At 38.2% G+C, this 19,419-nt stretch overlaps 1 protein-coding gene and 1 long non-coding RNA gene across 2 annotated transcripts; one reads left to right on the top strand and one right to left on the bottom strand.

Moving 5' to 3' along the window:
- Window positions 1-1,455: 1,455 nt before the first annotated feature.
- On the bottom strand, window positions 1,456-17,962 carry LOC133461436 (lymphocyte antigen 75-like). The gene is made up of 3 exons (XM_061742347.1): window positions 17,816-17,962; window positions 17,113-17,635; window positions 1,456-2,640 (listed from the first exon to the last, which is right to left on the bottom strand). The coding sequence occupies exons 1-3, from the start codon at window positions 17,909-17,911 to the stop codon at window positions 2,024-2,026; spliced, it is 1,236 nt and encodes a 411-aa protein (XP_061598331.1). The 5' UTR covers window positions 17,912-17,962; the 3' UTR covers window positions 1,456-2,023.
- On the top strand, window positions 13,561-14,569 carry LOC133461582 (uncharacterized). Its single transcript, XR_009784193.1, has 3 exons — window positions 13,561-13,590; window positions 13,922-14,103; window positions 14,222-14,569. It is a non-coding gene; the product is annotated as an uncharacterized LOC133461582 (long non-coding RNA).
- Window positions 17,963-19,419: the final 1,457 nt, after the last annotated feature.

The raw sequence follows: 19,419 nt of genomic DNA, 5'->3' as shown, positions 1-19,419 counted from the left end.
AAGTTCCAATTACAGTCAGAACATTGACCGTGGACAGTCAGGCATCAAGGAATTAAATAAACAAATACAGTATGAGACATAAAGTGGATGAAGTGCATAAGTCATTACATAAGTAACATAAATATAATAAAATAAATCAATTTAAATAAAAAGAAAGAAAATTGCAGGACATATATTATATCTGCAGAGCGCACTAAAATAGAGATTGATAGTGACCACTGTCGTCAGGGACGCTGGGACATTTCAAGATATGAGGGGGGGGGGGGGGGGGGGGGGGGGGGGGGGGGGGGTACAAGTGTTGGGATAGATAATACCTACTGAAATCCATCATGTTGTTCTGATATGCATTTGTAGTTATTTTATATGTATGAAGTAATAGAATACATCAATACAAATAGATACAGAGTAATTCCATAAATGTATTTAAAAAAAAAACATTTACATTCTCCCCTGAAGCCGAGGTGTGGCAGCTGCCGTACCCAATTGACGGCCCTGATCTAATTGACAATAAAATTTCATTTTTTTTTTCAAAATATGCTCTCATAATCGCCATATGCACGTATTAACACTTCTAACTCCAGTGGCGTGAAGTATGTGGATCTTCAGATGCAAACTAACGTTTCCTCAAAGGGATTTTGTAAATTGAAAAGATAAATAAAGTTAAAAAGAAAAAAAAGAAAACGTATGTCGCTCTTTTGTGTCGCCGGTTGCCATGGTGAATCCTTGTATCAGCGCTCTACTGATGATGGCTTTTTATTTCCCTCACGCTCGCGCTTAACTCCAGGTGAAACTACTTAGAGTTGAGTAAATTACCTCAAATCCGCTGTTCTGGAACCGAAAACTCAGAGTTTCCGATCTCAGAGTAGATCAACTAAGAGTTCAGGATTAAACTCAGTGTTTGTTGAACCTGCTTTGTGAAACGGACCCCAGGACTCCACAGTCTGGGACTAATTAAGACAAATGTAAGCCACGCTCATGCAAGCCACTTAAATGACCTAGCTTTACTAGTCTGACTTAGGCCTACTCCTGGCTTGATATAAGCCTTGTGAAACCGGGCCATAGAGTGGATATTGACTAAGCTAAAACGATAACTTCCAACTATGTGAAAATCAGACATTGTTTTTGAATCGTAGTTCAACAGAATCAGTAAAAAGGTGGACTGATTATTATTGAGTGTATGATGGAAATCTGTTATTTCATAATCATTTACCCTGTTATTCTGCTCCACTTATGAGTTCACTGTGAGTACATTCAGTTCTTGTTAGGACAAAAAAACTGTGTCTGAATATTCTTGGTTGGCTTTGCTGTCCTATGCAGCTGTAAGGATTTGTTACGAGAACCATATATTTTGTCTAAAGCATTTTGCTCTGCTCTGGTAAATTTACTATTGATTATTTCGTCTCAGTCCTTCATAAATCTCTTGATATGTATGTTAATAAAATTCTCTGGAGTCTAGCCATTGCCTTGTTTTTATTTCTTAAGTGTCATCATTTCAGTCTTCAGACATTTTAGTCACCTGATGGTTCAAAAGTTTCCGCAGAGGTATATATTGATATATTGATTGATATTGATATATATTAATTCCACAACAAAGTGTATTATTAATTTCCATTTATTGTAAGATAAAAAGCCAGTGGAAGTTTTTAATATTACAAAATGAAGAAAATTGAATAAATATCACACTGTAAACCTGAGATTAGTCAGGACGTAAAGATCATTCAACTTAAGCATTTCAAATCATTTATTGAAAAAAAAGATGGAAAATCATCCAGACCTTTTTATTTTCTTTATACATTTCACAAATAACTTGTCTGACTTATTTATTGGAATGAAGAGTAAAATTCTGAGAAAATTCAAACTCTATTTCCTTTATCCTGAAGAATGTAATCGGATGATTGTCTTTTCATAAACCTTTCAATATTTGTGATGATTTCACCATTTTAAATGATCATTATCCAAAATGAATCAAATTTAATTGATCAACACATCTTACAGAGTGATTACGGACACAGCTTCTGCAACACTAAAGTGGACATGTTTTACAAACAAAAGCATATTCTCCTGAACAGGATATATCGTTCCAGTTTTTAGGTGTGTCCCAGTTGGTGTTAACACATGTTTCCTTCCACCATCCGTTTGGCTCTCCTGAGTTCCAGTTGCTGAAGCTGAGTTTGGATCCATCAGACCAGAACCATGATCCATCCTGCTGAGCGTCAGTGAGTCCGATCCAGGTCTCCCCCTCAAAATGATCAAAGTTTTTGATCAGCGATTTGACAAAGTTCTCTTCATTCTGACTGTGGATGGACACCAGGTTGGCTCCTTGTGACAAACAGTGGAGCTCTGCATTGGCCCAGTTCATCCGTGTAGCGACGTACTTGTAGCAGCGGTCGTTGAAGTTGTACCAGAACATGGGACAGCCGCCTCGCAGCAGCTTCACCTCCTGCTCCTTCACCTCCTGCAGCTTCACCTCGTGCTCCTTCACCTCCTGCAGCTTCACCTCCTGCAGCTTCACCTCCTGCTTCTTCACCTCCTGCAGCTTCACCTCCTGCTCCTTCGATGGAGACACAGCACCCAGAACCAGGCACAACAAGAAGAACAACAACATTTTCATACCTTGTTTATAACAGGTGTTAAGCATTCAGAAGTGTCGAGGGCTGAAGGTTATCTCCTCTGGAGAATGTTTCCAAGAGTCCTCCGAGGCTTACTTTTATATCCTTTTGTAAGGGTGTGACCTCTCAACATGAGATATCATTGCTCAAATCCACTTGGATCTGCCGCCAAATGATAAAGAAAAAAACAGTTAAAAAAAAAAACTGTGACTTCATTATTTTGAAGAATGAGGAAACATAAGACGTACTATTCACATAACAAATTTAAACTTGAGCCATGTGTTTCACTGAAGTTTTTACTTGTACATAGTTTAAAACTGTTCAAAAAAGTCAACCAGGATTAGAAAATCAATAACAATCGATAGAAAGAATATCTTCTTATAATTAATTCAAAGGTGAATTGCATTTGCCAGGCATATAACCATGTTTGGTAACTTCAGTATAAATGATAGATATAAATGCAATATAAAAATAAATCTAAATAAATTGCAAATAGAACATAAAAATGGTCCTTTTAATATTCTCCCAAACCCTTCATAGTTCTCTTTATTTAAATTACAGTATATTATTGACTATCCTTTTAAAGGGATTTTTGTCTTTTTATTACAAAATTACATCAAGAAGAAACAGTGTGTGTGTTCATGTGATTATCTGTGTGGATAAGTGAAAAAGAATAAGTGGCAGAAAAAGTGACAGAATAGTTCCTTAAAATGTAGTCGAGGGATGTTTATGTTTAACACTCATTTATTTGCCAAGTTCCCAGAGGAGACGTTTAAATACTGTAGATAACATTCATAATCTCTTCATTTACACCTTAGGGACTGCATAAGAGTCTGAGTGGTCGTGTGCAATGAGACAGGGAGATTCAGGATGAGGATGATAATGAGGCTGCACTTAAATTTACACTGTCAAAAACACACTGCTTTCAGTGAACACTTTCAAACTTGTAGATTGAACTTGAGCTTCAAAAATAAAAACAAGGAAATACAAATTCTTCCTGCCTGGCAGTTTAAATGAGGACTTTCAGGAGAACATTATCGCTTGCTATTCTTATCGTATCATAAAAGTGAGGATATCTATTAGTTAATTCCAGAGTAAAGGGTCAAAGTTATTCATGAAGTCATTGATGAAACTCTGCAGAAATGCAATGTACTGTAATGCACTTTATTTATATAACACTTTACAACAGCCTTTCAGTGTGCCAAAGTGCTTTACAGCAAGTAATTGATAAAAAGGAAGATAAATAAAAATAATCAAATACAATAAATCAATAAAAAGAATAACATACAACAAAATCTAAGAAGATTTTCATTAGTCTGATCCTCATTCCAGAGAAGGGTTAAAGTGCTTCATCAAGGTTTTGCTGAAACTCGGAGAAACCACAAATAAAAACCCTTTTATTTATACAGGCAAATTTGTTTCAGAATCTTTTTGATCATAAAGCCCTCAGAGGTTCTGGGGGGATGTCAGGGAAAACAAAAACACCCCACTGCAGTACAATGAGCTCAAATTGTGTTCTGTCCGATAAAAATAATAATAATAATAATAATAATAATAATAATAATAATAATAATAATAATAACTTTAATTATAAATGTTATCATTATTGCAAAGTTTATTAAAAGTTACAGAATGGTCCCACTACTTACAATTTAGCAGAAGGATGTGTGTAATGCTTTGTTTTCCTTTATGGTCTCTTTTCATGTTTTGTTTGATTCATCTTCTGTGCTTGTCAGGGCATAATTTTTCCTTTAGACTTCTGGTAGTTTTGTTTGTTTTTGTCTGTCCTGCTTTGTGCAGTGTTTTTGGTTTATATTTAAAGGATTCTAGTTTGCTAATGACATTTTATTCATAGATGCTGTTCATGATGCTTAAGGTCACCGTTCAGATAAGCATAAGGGTTTGCTGCTACTCCTGCCTCTGGTCTACCTCATGCTAAGTCAGCTATCTTTTATAATAAACTTTTATACAGAATTTAATGTATTTGTCTGTCGACAGAGGAGATCCATTCAGCTGGAGAGTTAACTTCAACTTGAGCTTCAAAAATAAAAACAAGAAAATACAAATTCTTCCTGCCTGGCAGTTTAAATGAGGACTTTCAGGAGAACATTATCGCTTGCTATTCTTATCGTATCATAAAAGTGAGGAGATCAATGAGTTAATTCCAGAGTAAAGGGTCAAAGTTATTCATGAAATCATTGATGAAACTCTGCAGAAATGCAATGTACTGTAATGCACTTTATCTATATAGCACTTTACAACAGCCTTTCAGTGTGCCAAAGTGCTTTACAGCAAGTAATTGATAAAAAGGAAGACAAATAAAAACAATCAAATACAATAAATCAATAAAAAGAATAACATACAACAAAATCTAAGAAGATAAAAGTTTCATTATAGGGTGTTAAAAGCCATCTTTAATAGGTGGGTTTTTAGCCTAGATTTAAAAATGCAGAGGTCAGAAATAAGCTGAATCTTGACGGGGAGCTTGTTCCAGAGCCTGGGGGCAACAACGGAAAAGGCGTATTCAGACCACACTGCACTGCAGTGAACTAATAAGAGGTTTTGGGAAATATTGATTGTTCTATTGTAGCTGATCAAAGCAGGAAAAGTGACAGAATAGTTACTTAAAATGTAGTCGAGGGATGTTTGTGAAGCCAGATGTCTTATTCATACGTTTAACATCCATTTATTTGCCAAGTTCCCAGAGGAGACGTTTAAATACTGTAGATAACATTCATAATCTCTTCATTTATACCTTAGGGACTGCATAAGAGTCTGAGTGGTCGTGTGCAATGAGACAGGGAGATTCAGGATGAGGATGATAATGAGCCTGCACTTAAATTTACACTGTCAAAAACACACTGCTTTCAGTGAACACTTTCAAACTTGTAGATTGAGTCGGTGTGTCAAATAATTAGAGTTTAGTTAATAGATATGTAGTCAAAAAGTCTACCTTTTATTAATATTTTAAGGATAATTTAACAGTTTTTATCTTGTAACATTTACATTCATTCATTAGTCTGATCCTCATTCCAGAGAAGGGTTAAAGTGCTTCATCAAGGTTTTGCTGAAACTCGGATGTTATATTGTTCTGTTTGGGAACTTTGGACTTAATACTACCATACTTACCATTTCAGTATATCAAAGTGTTTTTATTTCTAATTGTTTACCCCAAGTTATATTGTTAAATAAATGTTATATTGTTCTGTTTGGGAATTTTGGACTTAATACTACCATACTTACCGTTTCAGTATATCAAAATGTTTTTATTTCTTTATTTCTTTTTTTAACAATTACCCAAATACCCCAAATACACTATGTTGTAGTGGGTTTGATCAATGCTGTTCAAGTTTTGGGTGTAATATATCCCACTAAACGCCACATCTTAGTCCTCTCTGTCAGTGGCAAGACAGTTGTCATCTTCTCTGTCCCAGTCTATTTTCATATTCACGCAATTGCAACACCTTTATAATTCTGTGCATATAACAGTCCTGCAGAGACATGGTAAAATACCAAGCCTCAATCACGACATTATCTATGATGTTTATGGTTGCTAAGTGTTTAAATATATATTTATTGTCATTAGGCTAAAGACAAGTAAAGACTAATTTTTTGATATTGCCTCATTCATGATTTAAAGAAATAATTTAAAATTTCACCTTAATTTGATAACAGTCTTAACTGCACCTACTGGTGCTGCCTATGATCTAAATCTCTTGCCACAAAAAAAAGAGCCTACCAGCAAAGACCTATGCTCTACAAATGACATCTGAAATAGTGCTGAATGAGCTACGAATCCCTGCCGTTTACCCTGGAAGTAAGTTCTGTAATTATAAGCTCCATCCTCATTATCAATTAAATCTTCATATATTGAGCCTCATTATCAATTAAATCTTCATATTTAAGCTCCATGCCTCATTATCAATTAAATCTTCATATTTAAGCTCCATGCCTCATTATCAATTAAATCTTCATATATTTATTAAGATGGAACGCTGATTTAGTTGCAGTGCAGTTCTACTAGTTGCAGTTCTACAGTCATCCAGTAGGGGGCTCTGTGACGTCTAGAACTGCGGTTCAGATCTGCTGCTCAGATCTGCTGCTTCCGGGTCTGCAGCCCATGGTCTGCAGCCGTAATCATGGATGTATTATATAACTGGATACCGGATCGAAAATGGCCGCCCATTCATTTCAATGGAGTTTGCTCACCCAGCGCATCCGCCGAAAAAATTTCTGACTTCCTGGTTTACTTCCTGGTACACGGGCCCATAGAGCATGCGCAGTTGAGTCACCTCCCATGATGCTCTGGGGCCTCCCATCATGCCCCGGGGCAATGTGAACGAGCGCTGCGCGCTCTGGACAAGCGCTGCGCGCTCATGAGTCCTTCAGATCGGTAATGATAGATGTACACAATGAAATTAGGGATTTATAGGGCAAATCAACCGATGCTGTTCTCAAAGTCATGGTTATAGACTATACATGGTTCATTTGTGTGTTTTTTTTAATTAAAGATAAAACGAGTCATTTTTATTTAAGATGAGACACCCCAGGTTAATAGGCTAAAATAGGGTAAAAATGTAAATAGCAGGTATCACCATGAAACTTCCCAAGTTTATTACTTACATTAAGACAAATATTTTTTGTATTACAAGTTTTGTCAAGTATTATGTTTAAATATGTCAAATATTATGTTTAAATGTGGTTAATTTACTGCGTTACACAGAGGCTACGCCGTAGGCTCCGCGGCTCCGCGCACCCTACGGCGTAGGAGCCGCGGAGCCGCGGACTGCCCACTGCCCACTGCCCTGCGGGCACTGCCCGGCTTCGCAGTGCCCGCGGAGCTGCGGAGGTGCAGCTTCCCCGGGAGCACTGTCATAAAATAAGCTGAGGATTAAGGGTTAAGATGATGTTAAACACATGACATCTAAAACTCCACGGCACCGTCGCAACAACTACGACACATCTCTCTCCCTGCACGTTTGCTCAAACCTGATGGAGGTCAGTTTTATTGTGAGGTGGGGATCTCACGCCACAAGCTCATTTTGTTAATATTGACCCTCATTTAGTCCCGTGCAGGGCGCTGCCTCCAAATGAAAGAGCAACAGAAGAATACATATTTGAAGTGCGTTAGGTGTGTGTGTGCAGGAGGATCTCAGTGGAAACACCCACACCTGCGCCTCCGCGGAGCCGCAGATGATCTACAGGATCATTAGAATGCTTATGAATGTGGTCGAAAACGCAGATCTTCGGTTATGTGTGGATGCAAATGTTTTTATAAACGGAGGGGGGGAAATATTCGTTTTTAAAAATACCCGGCTACGTGTGGACAGGGTCTTAGATTTGTGTTATTCCTGCCTGATATCTTATTTTCACAAACCATACACCGTTGGCTACAACGGAAATGTTTAAGTACAAGAATGACAAACCATTATTATTCTTGCTATTAAACATTTCTGTTTGGTGCAAATTGGCAATGCAATGTGTTTCTGAGTGATTATTCCGCCGAACGGCTTAGTTTCAGCCATCCTCGTTCCCGAGACACACACGACCGCGCTTTGCGAGTGCACGGCACAGCCGTGACGTCACGCCCAGAAAGAGACTTTTCTTTGACTTTTCTGGCCGTTATAAAACATTTTTGACGGATATAAAGTCCATGACTTAAAAATATAGAATACAAAGATTAGTAATTGGTGGTGATTACAGCTGGAGGTGTCCTGTGAACAGTTTTAGAGGCTTCTCTTTTACTATTGCGGTCTATGGGAAAAAAGCTTTCTGGGCCCCATGGGATTTTTTGTTGCAGTACCGCGGCTGGCCACTGGAAAAAATCGGCGTGCCTGCTGAGCGCGAGACTGGGGGCCTGGCCGTAATCCACCTTATTCCTACGGCCCATGAGGCTTTGCGCGAATTGTGGGAGCTACTTCCGGTGCTGCCCCAACCAGCGTTTGTTTACATGCTGAGTGAACGCGTTAACCCTCTTTCTCCGAGCGTCGGGGATATAAAACATGTGGAAACACCACCTGTCACAGCTCAAACGGGACAATATCATCTCACCTCTGCCTCCTGCTGTTGAGGGATGGGAGGACGACCTGAAGAAGTGAAGAAATGCTTAGAAGATGAGAAGTATCTCATTCTTCCCAATGGGCAAAGTGGATACTCCTCCAGGTGGGTAAATATTGTTACTTATCAGTACTCGAGATGAGGGGGGATGGCATCCCCCCAGAAATAAAAACGGTCCAAATCATCCCCCTTTCCATCCCTTATGTCATTTCATTAATGAATGTGGTTTTACTGCTATTTCAACATTTAGAGTCATCACCAGAAAATAACATTTGGCAATTTTCACCTGTTTCAAGTAAATTTTCACCTGAAATAAGTAGGAAAATCTGCCAGTGGGACAAGATTTATCTTCTTATTACAAGCAAAAAAATCTTGTTCCACTGGCAGATTTTTCTACTTATTTTAAGTGAAAATCTACTTGAAACAGGTGAAAATTGTTCTTTTTTCCAGTGATGAGTCTTGTTTTAAATGTAATGAGATTTTTTTTTACTAAGATGAGACATTTTAAATAGAAATAAGACAAATATTCTTGTTAAGATTGTGAGTTTTTGCAGTGATCCATTTTCCTTATCCTGTGAAGGACAGAGTCATATTGATAAGTTCAGAAAAGTGTTTTTTATTGTTGTGTTTTGATGTATTTGATGTAAGCCCAGTAGATATTTAAAGCTTACAGAAGGCTGCATTTAACTGCTGCTATGTCATTCCTGCAGTATTTCTGCAGGTGTTTTTGGTCTGTGCTATTGTTTGTAATATATTATATTATTTGTAATCAGCACAAATTATCTGTCCCCATATGATAAAATCCACCACCCCCCCTGATTCTTTTTTTTTACAACTCGAGTACTGCTTATAATCTATGAACTAATGTGACAGGTAGGCTACTTGTGAACCTACATTAAGACAAACTGTAAGCCATCTTTTATATTTATTCTTTCAGGTCCAGCTGGCAGTGACGTGCCAGGGGCTGCAAGCTGGTTATCTGGACACCAACTGAGCACCTGGAGTTCCACATTTCATTTCAATTCATTTGTAGATGAATTTGGTACAAAGAAGATTCAGCTCTGCCTCTCTGTATAAAGCTAGGGGGAAAACAGTAAAACAGACTTCATTTTTGTTTTCAGTTTTATTAAAAACACAACCTGAAAGATCCCCTCCTGACATATTAGGACATACAATATAGGGACATGAATCAAAACATTTTAACACAAAAATATTGTTTAACAAAAGCACATTACATTTGTGTCTTAAGTGAGAGAGATTCAGTTTACTGTCGGAGGACTTAAGAAACCAGAAAATATTCACACCTGACAAGCTGAAATCACAATATTTGGACTTTTATTTCCTCAAAAAAATAACAATTGCAGCTGGACCTCAGTTGTTTTCAGAAAATGTTAAATGAATGAAATATGTAAGTGCAGCTCTACAAACTACATACAGCACTTAACCTGTTGAGAGTTATGTGTTAAAGATACTGTAAGTGTAACGGTACCTAAATTGTTTTCAGAAAATGTTAAATGAATGAAATATGTAAGTATGTTTAAGTGCAATATTAAATGTCTTCTCACTTTTCACTTGAAATAAACTCAGCTCTTAAATTCACTAAACCAGCACAAATCTTGAGCATTTTGTCAATTTTGGGCACAAAGTTAATTGGCCCTGTTTGAGAAAGAATCTTGTACACCTTCAGGTTCCTTATTCAACATTAGGGGTGTAACAATATATCGTGCCACGAAATTTCGCGATACAAAAACGCCACGAAACGTGTCGTGGAGGTGACAAGGTGTATCGCGATATTGGATTATTAATATTAATCTATTGTGTTGACTAGTAACGTGCATCCGACCGCGCTTCGACCCGCGGACCAAAATCCTACTACGCTCAGAAGAAAGTAGTACCTTTTTGCAGTCCCGATCACGGGACTCTTGGGGGTTTTGAGCTCTGAACCTTTAAGTCTGGTGTAGAGTTAAGCCTTACCTTATTAAATTAAACCTTTTTCGGGTCGTGAGTAGGATAAACACGGGAAAACTTCTTCCGAGTTGGAGTGTACTTTAATGTCCGCTCAACAGTGTAGGATTTTAGAACATCAACACAGCACCTAGTGCCGTACTGAGGCGTATCGATTTACATCAGAATATAAAGAATATATTTATAAAATAATGAACCCTGAATTACCAAAATAACCTTCTTAACAAAAATAAATCTCCTCTTACACTTATAAGGTGAGCATGAATCAATCTTTTTTATGATGTCAAATTGTATGTATTTATTTATTTTTATTTATCTATTTAATTTTTGTTGTTAAATTTCTGGAAAAGAAAAAGGTCAAATCATACATGAGAGAAACTATTCAGTTTATGGCAAAATATTTGTACTTGTATGAAACTGAAGATGCATAATGCAAACCTGACATTTACTTTTAGTTCAGTTTGTGAAAATGGTTGTCCTGGCTTTCTCTTTAAAATTTAAACAGTTATAAAGCATTACAAACTGTAACAATAGGGCAAACGCACAGTATTGTTTTGTATTTTGTGTCTTTCAAATAAAATACCATTTTTTCCAGTCATATGTTCCTCATTCAAGGTTGTTAAAAAAATACTGCTATAATATCGTATCGTAATCGTGACCTCAATATCGTGTATCGTACCGTATCGTGAGATTAGTGTATCGTTACACCCCTATTCAACATGAATGCAGCCATGAGCAATGCGGCGTGTGTAAGGGACCTCCTCACTGGTCAGCTGGCATCCTTTACCTGTGAATGCTGGAATGATTAGCCTCACCCTACGCTCCTCCAGCAAGTCTCTAACTGTGAAACCACAGTCACCCATCACCTCATCTCCAGCACGTAAATAATAGAATAGGTGTGGTCCTCCATCCCTGGGTCTGACCACTGTGTTTGGGCATCACAGGAAGCTTTGGTGTTGATCACAGCTCCTCCTTCTGATCCATCTGGTCAGGCTCATCTGAGGGAGCAATACAGTACACAATTATTAAGATAAGATATGATACATTAGGGTTTTCCCTACCACTATAACACCCCCAGCCCCCTCATCAAATGTACCTGGGGGAAGACCCACCTGCAACCACATCACCTAAGCCCTCCAGAAGTTTAGGAAAATACCAGTACATTATCACAGCCAGTACTGGAGTTGAGGGGGGATGAGGGGGATGGCATCCCCACCCTGAAATAAAAACGGTCCAAATCATCCCCCTGTAAAACTGCCACCCCCCCTTTACATCCCTTATGTCAGTTCATCAATGAAAGTGGTTTTACTGCTATTTCAACATTTACATTTAACATTCTGGTTAGAGTCATCACCAGAAAAATGTGACAATTTTCACCTGTTTCAGGTAAATTTTCACTTGAAATAAGTAAGAAAATCTGCCAGTGGGACAAGATTTATCTTCTTATTACAAGCAAAAAAAGTCTTGTTGCACTGGCAGATTTTTTTACTTATTTTAAGTGAAAATCTACTTGAAACAGGTGAAAATTGTTGTTTTTTCCAGTGATGAGTCTTGTTTTAAGTGTAATGAGATTTTTTTACTAAAATGAGACATTTTAACTAGCAATAAGACAAATATTCTTGTTAAGATTGTGAGTTTTTGCAGTGATCCATGTTACTTATCCTGTGAAGGACAGAGTCATATTGATAAGTTCAGAAAAGTGTTTTTTATTGTTGTGTTTTGATGTATTTGATGTAAGCCCAGTGGATATTTAAAGCTTACAGAAGGCTGCATTTAACTGCTGCTATGTCATTCCTGCAGTATTTCTGCAGCTGTTTTGGTCACTGCTATTATTTGTAATATATTATATTATTTGTAATCAGCAAAAATTATCTGTCCCCATATGATAAAATCCACCATCCCCCCTGATTTCTTTTTTACAACTCGAGTACTGATCACAGCTAAGATTTAAAACTTAATTAACAAAAAACTTTTTTCTTATCAACATGTCTGTAGTGAAACTATTGTATTTTTATTCTAATGCTGCCCTGCAGTCCGTGCCATAAACACACTTTGTATTTTAACTGCACAGAAAATAATAATAAATAATACTAAAGGTTGTCATTACCGGACAAATACTACAATGCTGTGTCCTCCATACACCTGAAATCATACCTGATATTCTCATGACATTAACCTGAAATCATACCTGATATTCTCATGACATTAACCTGAAATCATACCTGATATTCTCATGACATTCCTGTCAATCCTCTGAGGATTCCCGTGTCTCCTCCGGCAGTCTGTCGGATCCGAGCCACAAAGTATGATGCAGGTTTTCCTCCACAAAACGACGTACCCGAGCTCCGCAAGGACATTTTAGTAAATGCTACGGTTGATAAACATGTTAAACATTAAATGTCAGAAAACAAAACCGTAACTTCTCTGCTAGATTGAAAGCAAATTGCTTTAAAATAAACCGCTGTTCATGCTCAGCTGCCATGGTTAGTCAATGGCGTTACGGAACTTCCGGCGGCTAACCGGAAGTTACTCCCACAGAGAATTCTACAGTAGAGGCTCCAGGAATAAGGTGGATAGAGAGAGTCGCAATCTACGTCATCACCTGGCAGCCGCCATGCTGGACGAACCATTAGCAGCTCTTCAGACCACTACGCACCGCGTACAGACCACAGACGTGCTCCCTCTTCGTCGTGTTTTACGTGAAATCGTTACTTTACATTATTCTGTAAACCCTGGTAGCCTGTTGCTGTGTTGTAGCAGCAGCAGCTCCACACATAACAGACGTGGGGGGAAAAATCGCTAATGGTTTAACTTTTCACCGGTTCCTGCTCGGAGGCAGAACCTCCAAACGTCTGAGATAACAAACAGTCGTCGGCTCGCTTGGCTGTAAGACGACCAAATATAACCTTCCACACTATCCCGATGTCAATGAGAGTCTGCTCCCTGCATTTTCATTCTGGTAAGTTAAAGATGCTGTATGATTATCTTTTTATACATTGTCTCTCCTTCAACTGCAACACCACACACACACACATAGAAGCGCGCACACAAACACACGTAAAGGCAGTCATAAGGCTAACACTATGCATTACATAGACGTGACACTCATAATCATGACATGTAAGAAATCATAAAGTCATTACAGGTGCCCTGTCATGACTATGAGTGCCACATCTATGTTATGCACATCCATTCAAATAAGTGTTCCTATCATAACATAACATAACATTAAGGTTCTATATTTTTTCAAGACTTATGTTTTGGGATGATAATTTTGATTGTGTTACCAGGAAAACCAGCAAATGAAATGTACAGCTCCCACCCAGACTGAGCCCCATCTCTCAACCTGGGCCACACTAAGATAAATGTCACATCGACTGCACGCTATGAGAGAAGGGAAGGAGAAAACGGCGGAGGACTGACAGTACACCTGCGATGGATGACACAGTTATGGATGACCTTCTTCCAGCAGGTAAGCCTTACAGAGCCAGCAGATACAAGACCATATCTTGTTTTTGTTGCAGCTGTATGTGGCACATTTAGCTCTAATGATTTCCTTCAGAATAAACTATATCTTATCTGATCCACAGTGGAGACACCAGCACCAGTAGACGATGGAGCTGACCAGAGACCGCTGACAGAATGTGACTTCTGTCATCGTCGGCAGGATGAAATCAAGCGGCTGCTGGAAGAGAACAGGGCCCTGAAACGGGAGCTCGGTCAGAGGAAAATGGGTGAACATTTCCTGAAGGATGACATCAACAAAGTGAAGTACTACACTGGACTTCCACACCTCGAAGTTGTCATGGGTGTTCTAGCCTGTGTTGCAAAAATGAGTGATGCTAAAACCCACACTGAAATAAATGTGTCTGAAATACAGCCATAAGTGTCTGTCGCATCCATACCCACAATCTTCACAATAAACATACTTAAATGCATATGTCTTATAAACAAGGAGAAATAACAGTTTGATGTGCAAAAACAAGAAGTGTTTATTTGAAAGTATTGCAACCTGAGAACACAGAACCTAGTGCAATTTGAATGCTTAAAAAATTGTTACAATTTAAAAAATGGAGGTAGTGCAATTTCTTATATTGCAATAATAAATATACATGTTACATATAAATGCTTTCAATACCAAAATTAAATAGGTATCTATACAATAACATATTGAAAACAACAACATATTGCAAGAATAGATACAAGTAAACAATGGAGGTAGTGCAATTATTTCAATAATAATAGTATATATCCATGTTTCTTATAAATAAATAGGTATCAATACTATATATATATTTATATAATATACAGTATTTCTTATTGTCTTTGAATAAACTGTGTGACTACAGGTATCAGTTGTAAACATACTGTACATCTAAAAATATTGAAAACAACATATTGCAAGAATGACAAATTGTCCAGTGTGGCTTGGGGCTTGTGTCTGCTGGCTGGCGTCCGTAGGCCAGGCCTGGGAGTGTTGTCATCGATGGCTCGGTCCAGAGCAATCCTCTCAATCAGCTCTCCTAAGAGGAGACATAAATGAACATACATTAGTTCATTTGTCATAAACCTGTAGAAAGCAGCAGTAATACTAAAGTAACACTTTACTGTTTATATATATATATATATATATATATATATATATATATATATATATACACACATATGGTAGTCTTGAAAATGTCACGACAGAGAAGGACAGCACTTCATTGTGTATCATTCTATGCAGGAAACCAAACATTGTAGTGGCCACTCACTAGCAGGACTATGTATATACATGACCTATAAATGACATTTATATATATGACAGTAAAGTATAACGTCTGAATATTAGTTTATATACCTTAACTACACTTTTGTAACACCTAGTTACGAGCACACGTGTGCATGCTGCTACAAACAAAGCACTAACAGTTGCTAGAATGAAGCGCAGCTTACCTTTGACTGGCTTTATGATCTCAAGCTCCTGCACCATCCATTAGTGAACTGCACATGAGACCCCAACGACTTATAGCAACGGAACTGCTCTGAAGTGTAGCCGCTCACACCGCAAACAAGGTAGGCGAAGACGTCGGTCGTGCAGAACGTTGGCAGTAAATCCTCGTCGGAGCAGGGATTTCGTACGGATCCAAACTGTTAATTAAAACAATTTTTTCAAAATACCGGTCCCTGGCTTCCTTGATTAAGGTATCCCGGTAAATACCACTTCTTTTCTGAGATTTTAACATTTTTTTTTTGCTCTCCGTGCAACAACACTGCTACCACTCTGCTACTACACTGGTACTGCGGTGGTTTGTTTACATTCTCGTTCGTCCAGCATGGCCGCCGCGTCCCAGAATGCAACTTCGGCGACTCTCTCTATACTATTGTTGATCGGGCCCTCGCACTCCTGGCCAGCGCCCCTCCCTCCAGCCCCCCCCCCCCCCCCCCCCCCCCCCCCAAAAAGAGAATATTAAAAATACGATAAATGTAAAAAAAATAAAAATTAAACAAGATTTATCTTCTCGTTACAAGCAAAAAAATATTGTTCCACTGGCAGATTTTTCTACTTATTTCAAGTGAAAATCTACTTGAAACAGGTGAAAATTGTTGTTTTTTCCAGTGATGAGTCTTGTTTTAAGTGTAATGAGATTTTTTTTACTAAAATGAAACATTTTAACTAGAAATAAGACAAATATTCTTGTTAAGATTTTGAGTTTTTGCAGTGATCCATTTTACTTATCCTGTGAAGGACAGAGTCATATTGATAAGTTCAGAAAACTGTTTTTTATTGTTGTGTTTTGATGTAAGTCCAGTGGATATGTAAAGCTTACAGAAGGCTGCATTTAACTGCTGCTATGTCATTCCTGCAGTATTTCTGCAGGTGTTTTGGTCACTGCTATTATTTGTAATATATTATATTATTTGTAATCAGAACAAATTATCTGTCCCCATATGATAAAATCCACCCTACGCCGAACCCTACGGCGTAGGCTCTGCGTTGGTGTGACGCAGAACCATAATTAAAAGTGAACAACATGCGCGCACGTAGGCTACCCGTGAAAGAAAGAACACTTTCTTTTTTCCTCTTCGGCGTCGAGTAGTGGGCTCGGAGCGGCAGCATAAACTGCGCATGAAGTACACTCCTCTGTACTCGTAGAAGGAAATGACCAGAGACCATTCAATTTAAGCATTTCAATCATTTATTGAAAAAAAAAGATGGAAAATAATCCAGACCTTCTTTTTTTCTTTATACATTTCACAAATAACTTGTCTTTGACTTATTTATTGGAATGAAGAGTAACATTCTGAGAAAATTCAAACTCTATTTCCTTTATCCTGAAGAATGTACATTGGATGATTGTCTTTTCATAAACCTTTCAATATTTGTGATGATTTCACTATTTTGAATGATCATTATCCAAAATGAATCAAATGTAATTGATCAACACATCTTACAGAGTTATTTCGGACACAGCTTCTGCACACTAGAAAAGTGGACGTGTTTTACAAACAAAAGCATATTCTACTGAACAGGGTACATCGTTCCAGTTTTTAGGTGTTCCCCGGTTGGTGTGAACACACGCTTCCTTCCACCATCCGTTTGGCTCTCCTGAGTTCCAGTTGTTGAAGCTGAGTTTGGATCCATCAGACCAGAACCATGATCCATCCTGCTGAGCGTCAGTGAGTCCGATCCAGGTCTCCCCCTCAAAATGATCAAAGTTTTTGATCAGCGATTTGACAAAGTTCTCTTCATTCTGACTGTGGATGGACACCAGGTTGGCTCCTTGTGACAAACAGTGGAGCTCTGCATTGGCCCAGTTCATCCGTGCAGCGACGTACTTGTAGCAGCGGTCGTTGAAGTTGTACCAGAACATGGGACAGCCGCCTCGCAGCAGCTTCACCTCCTGCAGCTTCACCTCCTGCAGCTTCACCTCCTGCAGCTTCACCTCCTGCAGCTTCACCTCCTGCTCCTTCACCTCCTGCTCCTTCACCTCCTGCAGCTTCACCTCCTGCAGCTTCACCTCCTGCTCCTTCCCCTCCTGCTCCTTCACCTCCTGCAGCTTCACCTCCTGCAGCTTCAGCTCCTGCTCCTTCACCTCCTGCAGCTTCACCTCCTGCTCCTTCACCTCCTGCAGCTTCACCTCCTGCTCCTTCACCTCCTGCAGCTTCACCTCCTGCAGCTTCACCTCCTGCAGCTTCACCTCCTGCTCCTTCGATGGAGACACAGCACCCAGAACCAGGCACAACAAGAAGAACAGCAACATTTTCATACCTTGTTTATAACAGGTGTTAAGCATTCAGAAGTGTCGAGGGCTGAAGGTTATCTCCTCTGGAGAATGTTTCCAAGAGTCCTCCGAGGCTTACTTTTATATCCTTTTGTAAGGGTGTGACCTCTCAACATGAGATATCATTGCTCAAATCCACTTGGATCTGCCGCCAAATGATAAAGAAAAAAACAGTTAAAAAAAAAACTGTGACTTCATTATTTTGAAGAATGAGGAAACATAAGACGTACTATTCACATAACACATTTAAACTTGAGCCATGTGTTTCACTGAAGTTTTTACTTGTACATAGTTTAAAACTGTTCAAAAAAGTCAACCAGGATTAGAAAATCAATAACAATCGATAGAAAGAATATCTTCTTATAATTAATTCAAAGGTGAATTGCATTTGCCAGGCATATAACCATGTTTGGTAACTTCAGTATAAATGATAGATATAAATAAAATATAAAAATAAATCTAAATAAATTGCAAATAGAACATAAAAATGGTCCTTTTAATATTCTCCCAAACCCTTCATAGTTCTCTTTATTTAAATTACAGTATTTTATTGACTATCCTTTTAAAGAGATTTTTGTCTTTTTATTACAAAATTACATCAAGAAGAAACAGTGTGTGTGTTCATGTGATTATCTGTGTGGATGCTCCTTATTCCAAGTTTGCTTCAAGAATCCCAATCTTTAACTAGATCTTCCAAAATAAACACTCTTCATTACTGGCAGCTGATATTGACTTTCAGCAAAGGTGAATAGTTTTTTTTTCTGTGTCGTTATACTTTTATTTTGCCATAAATGTGAGGAAATCACTGAGTCTTAACTGGGACTTTATTCAAGAGAAGGATTGAAAATCTTCATCAAGGTTTTAAAAGAATTCTGTAAGCACCTAAAAAAATAATTTGTAAAGCTGTTTGAGATTCTCTTTTGCTGTGACGCCCCTCAGAGGTGGACGTTCAGGCGTATTCAGACCACACTGCACTGCAGTGAACAAGAGGTTTTGGGAAATATTGATTTTTCTATTGTGGCTGATCAAAGCAGAAAAAGTGACAGAATAGTTACTTAAAATGTAGTCGAGGGATGTTTATGTTTAACACTCATTTATTTGCCAAGTTCCCAGAGGAGACGTTTAAATTCTGCAGATAACATTCATAATCTCTTCATTTACACCTTAGGGACTGCATAAGAGTCTGAGTGGTCGTGTGCAATGAGACAGGGAGATTCAGGATGAGGATGATAATGAGCCTGCACTTAAATTTACACTGTCAAAAACACACTGCTTCCAGTGAACACTTTCAAACTTGTAGATTGAGTCGGTGTGTCAAATAAGTAGAGTTAAAGTTAATAGACATGTAGTCAAAAAGTCTACCTTTTATTAATATTTTAAGGATAATTTAACTGTTTTTTTCTTGTAACATTTACATTCATTCATTAGTCTGATCCTCATTCCAGAGAAGGGTTAAAGTGCTTCATCAAGGTTTTGCTGAAACTCGGAGAAACCACAAATAAAAACCCTTTTATTTATAC

The sequence above is a fragment of the Cololabis saira genome, chromosome 15, assembly GCF_033807715.1.
Source record: "Cololabis saira isolate AMF1-May2022 chromosome 15, fColSai1.1, whole genome shotgun sequence".
Lineage (NCBI taxonomy): Eukaryota > Metazoa > Chordata > Actinopteri > Beloniformes > Belonidae > Cololabis > Cololabis saira.
This window is presented reverse-complemented; position numbering and strand designations above follow the sequence as displayed.

Bases quoted from the DNA above. Each gene is read 5' to 3' on its own strand.
- LOC133461436 (XM_061742347.1), bottom strand. From the start codon at position 17,911: ATGCTTAACACCTGTTATAAACAAGGTATGAAAATGTTGCTGTTCTTC. The intron at 17,636-17,815 runs GTGAAGCTGCAG...AAGGAGCAGGAG, and splicing joins CTCCATCGAAGGAGCAGGAG to GTGAAGCTGCAGGAGGTGAA. The intron at 2,641-17,112 runs GTCCACTTTTCT...CTCGACACTTCT, and splicing joins TGCTTTTGTTTGTAAAACAC to GAATGCTTAACACCTGTTAT.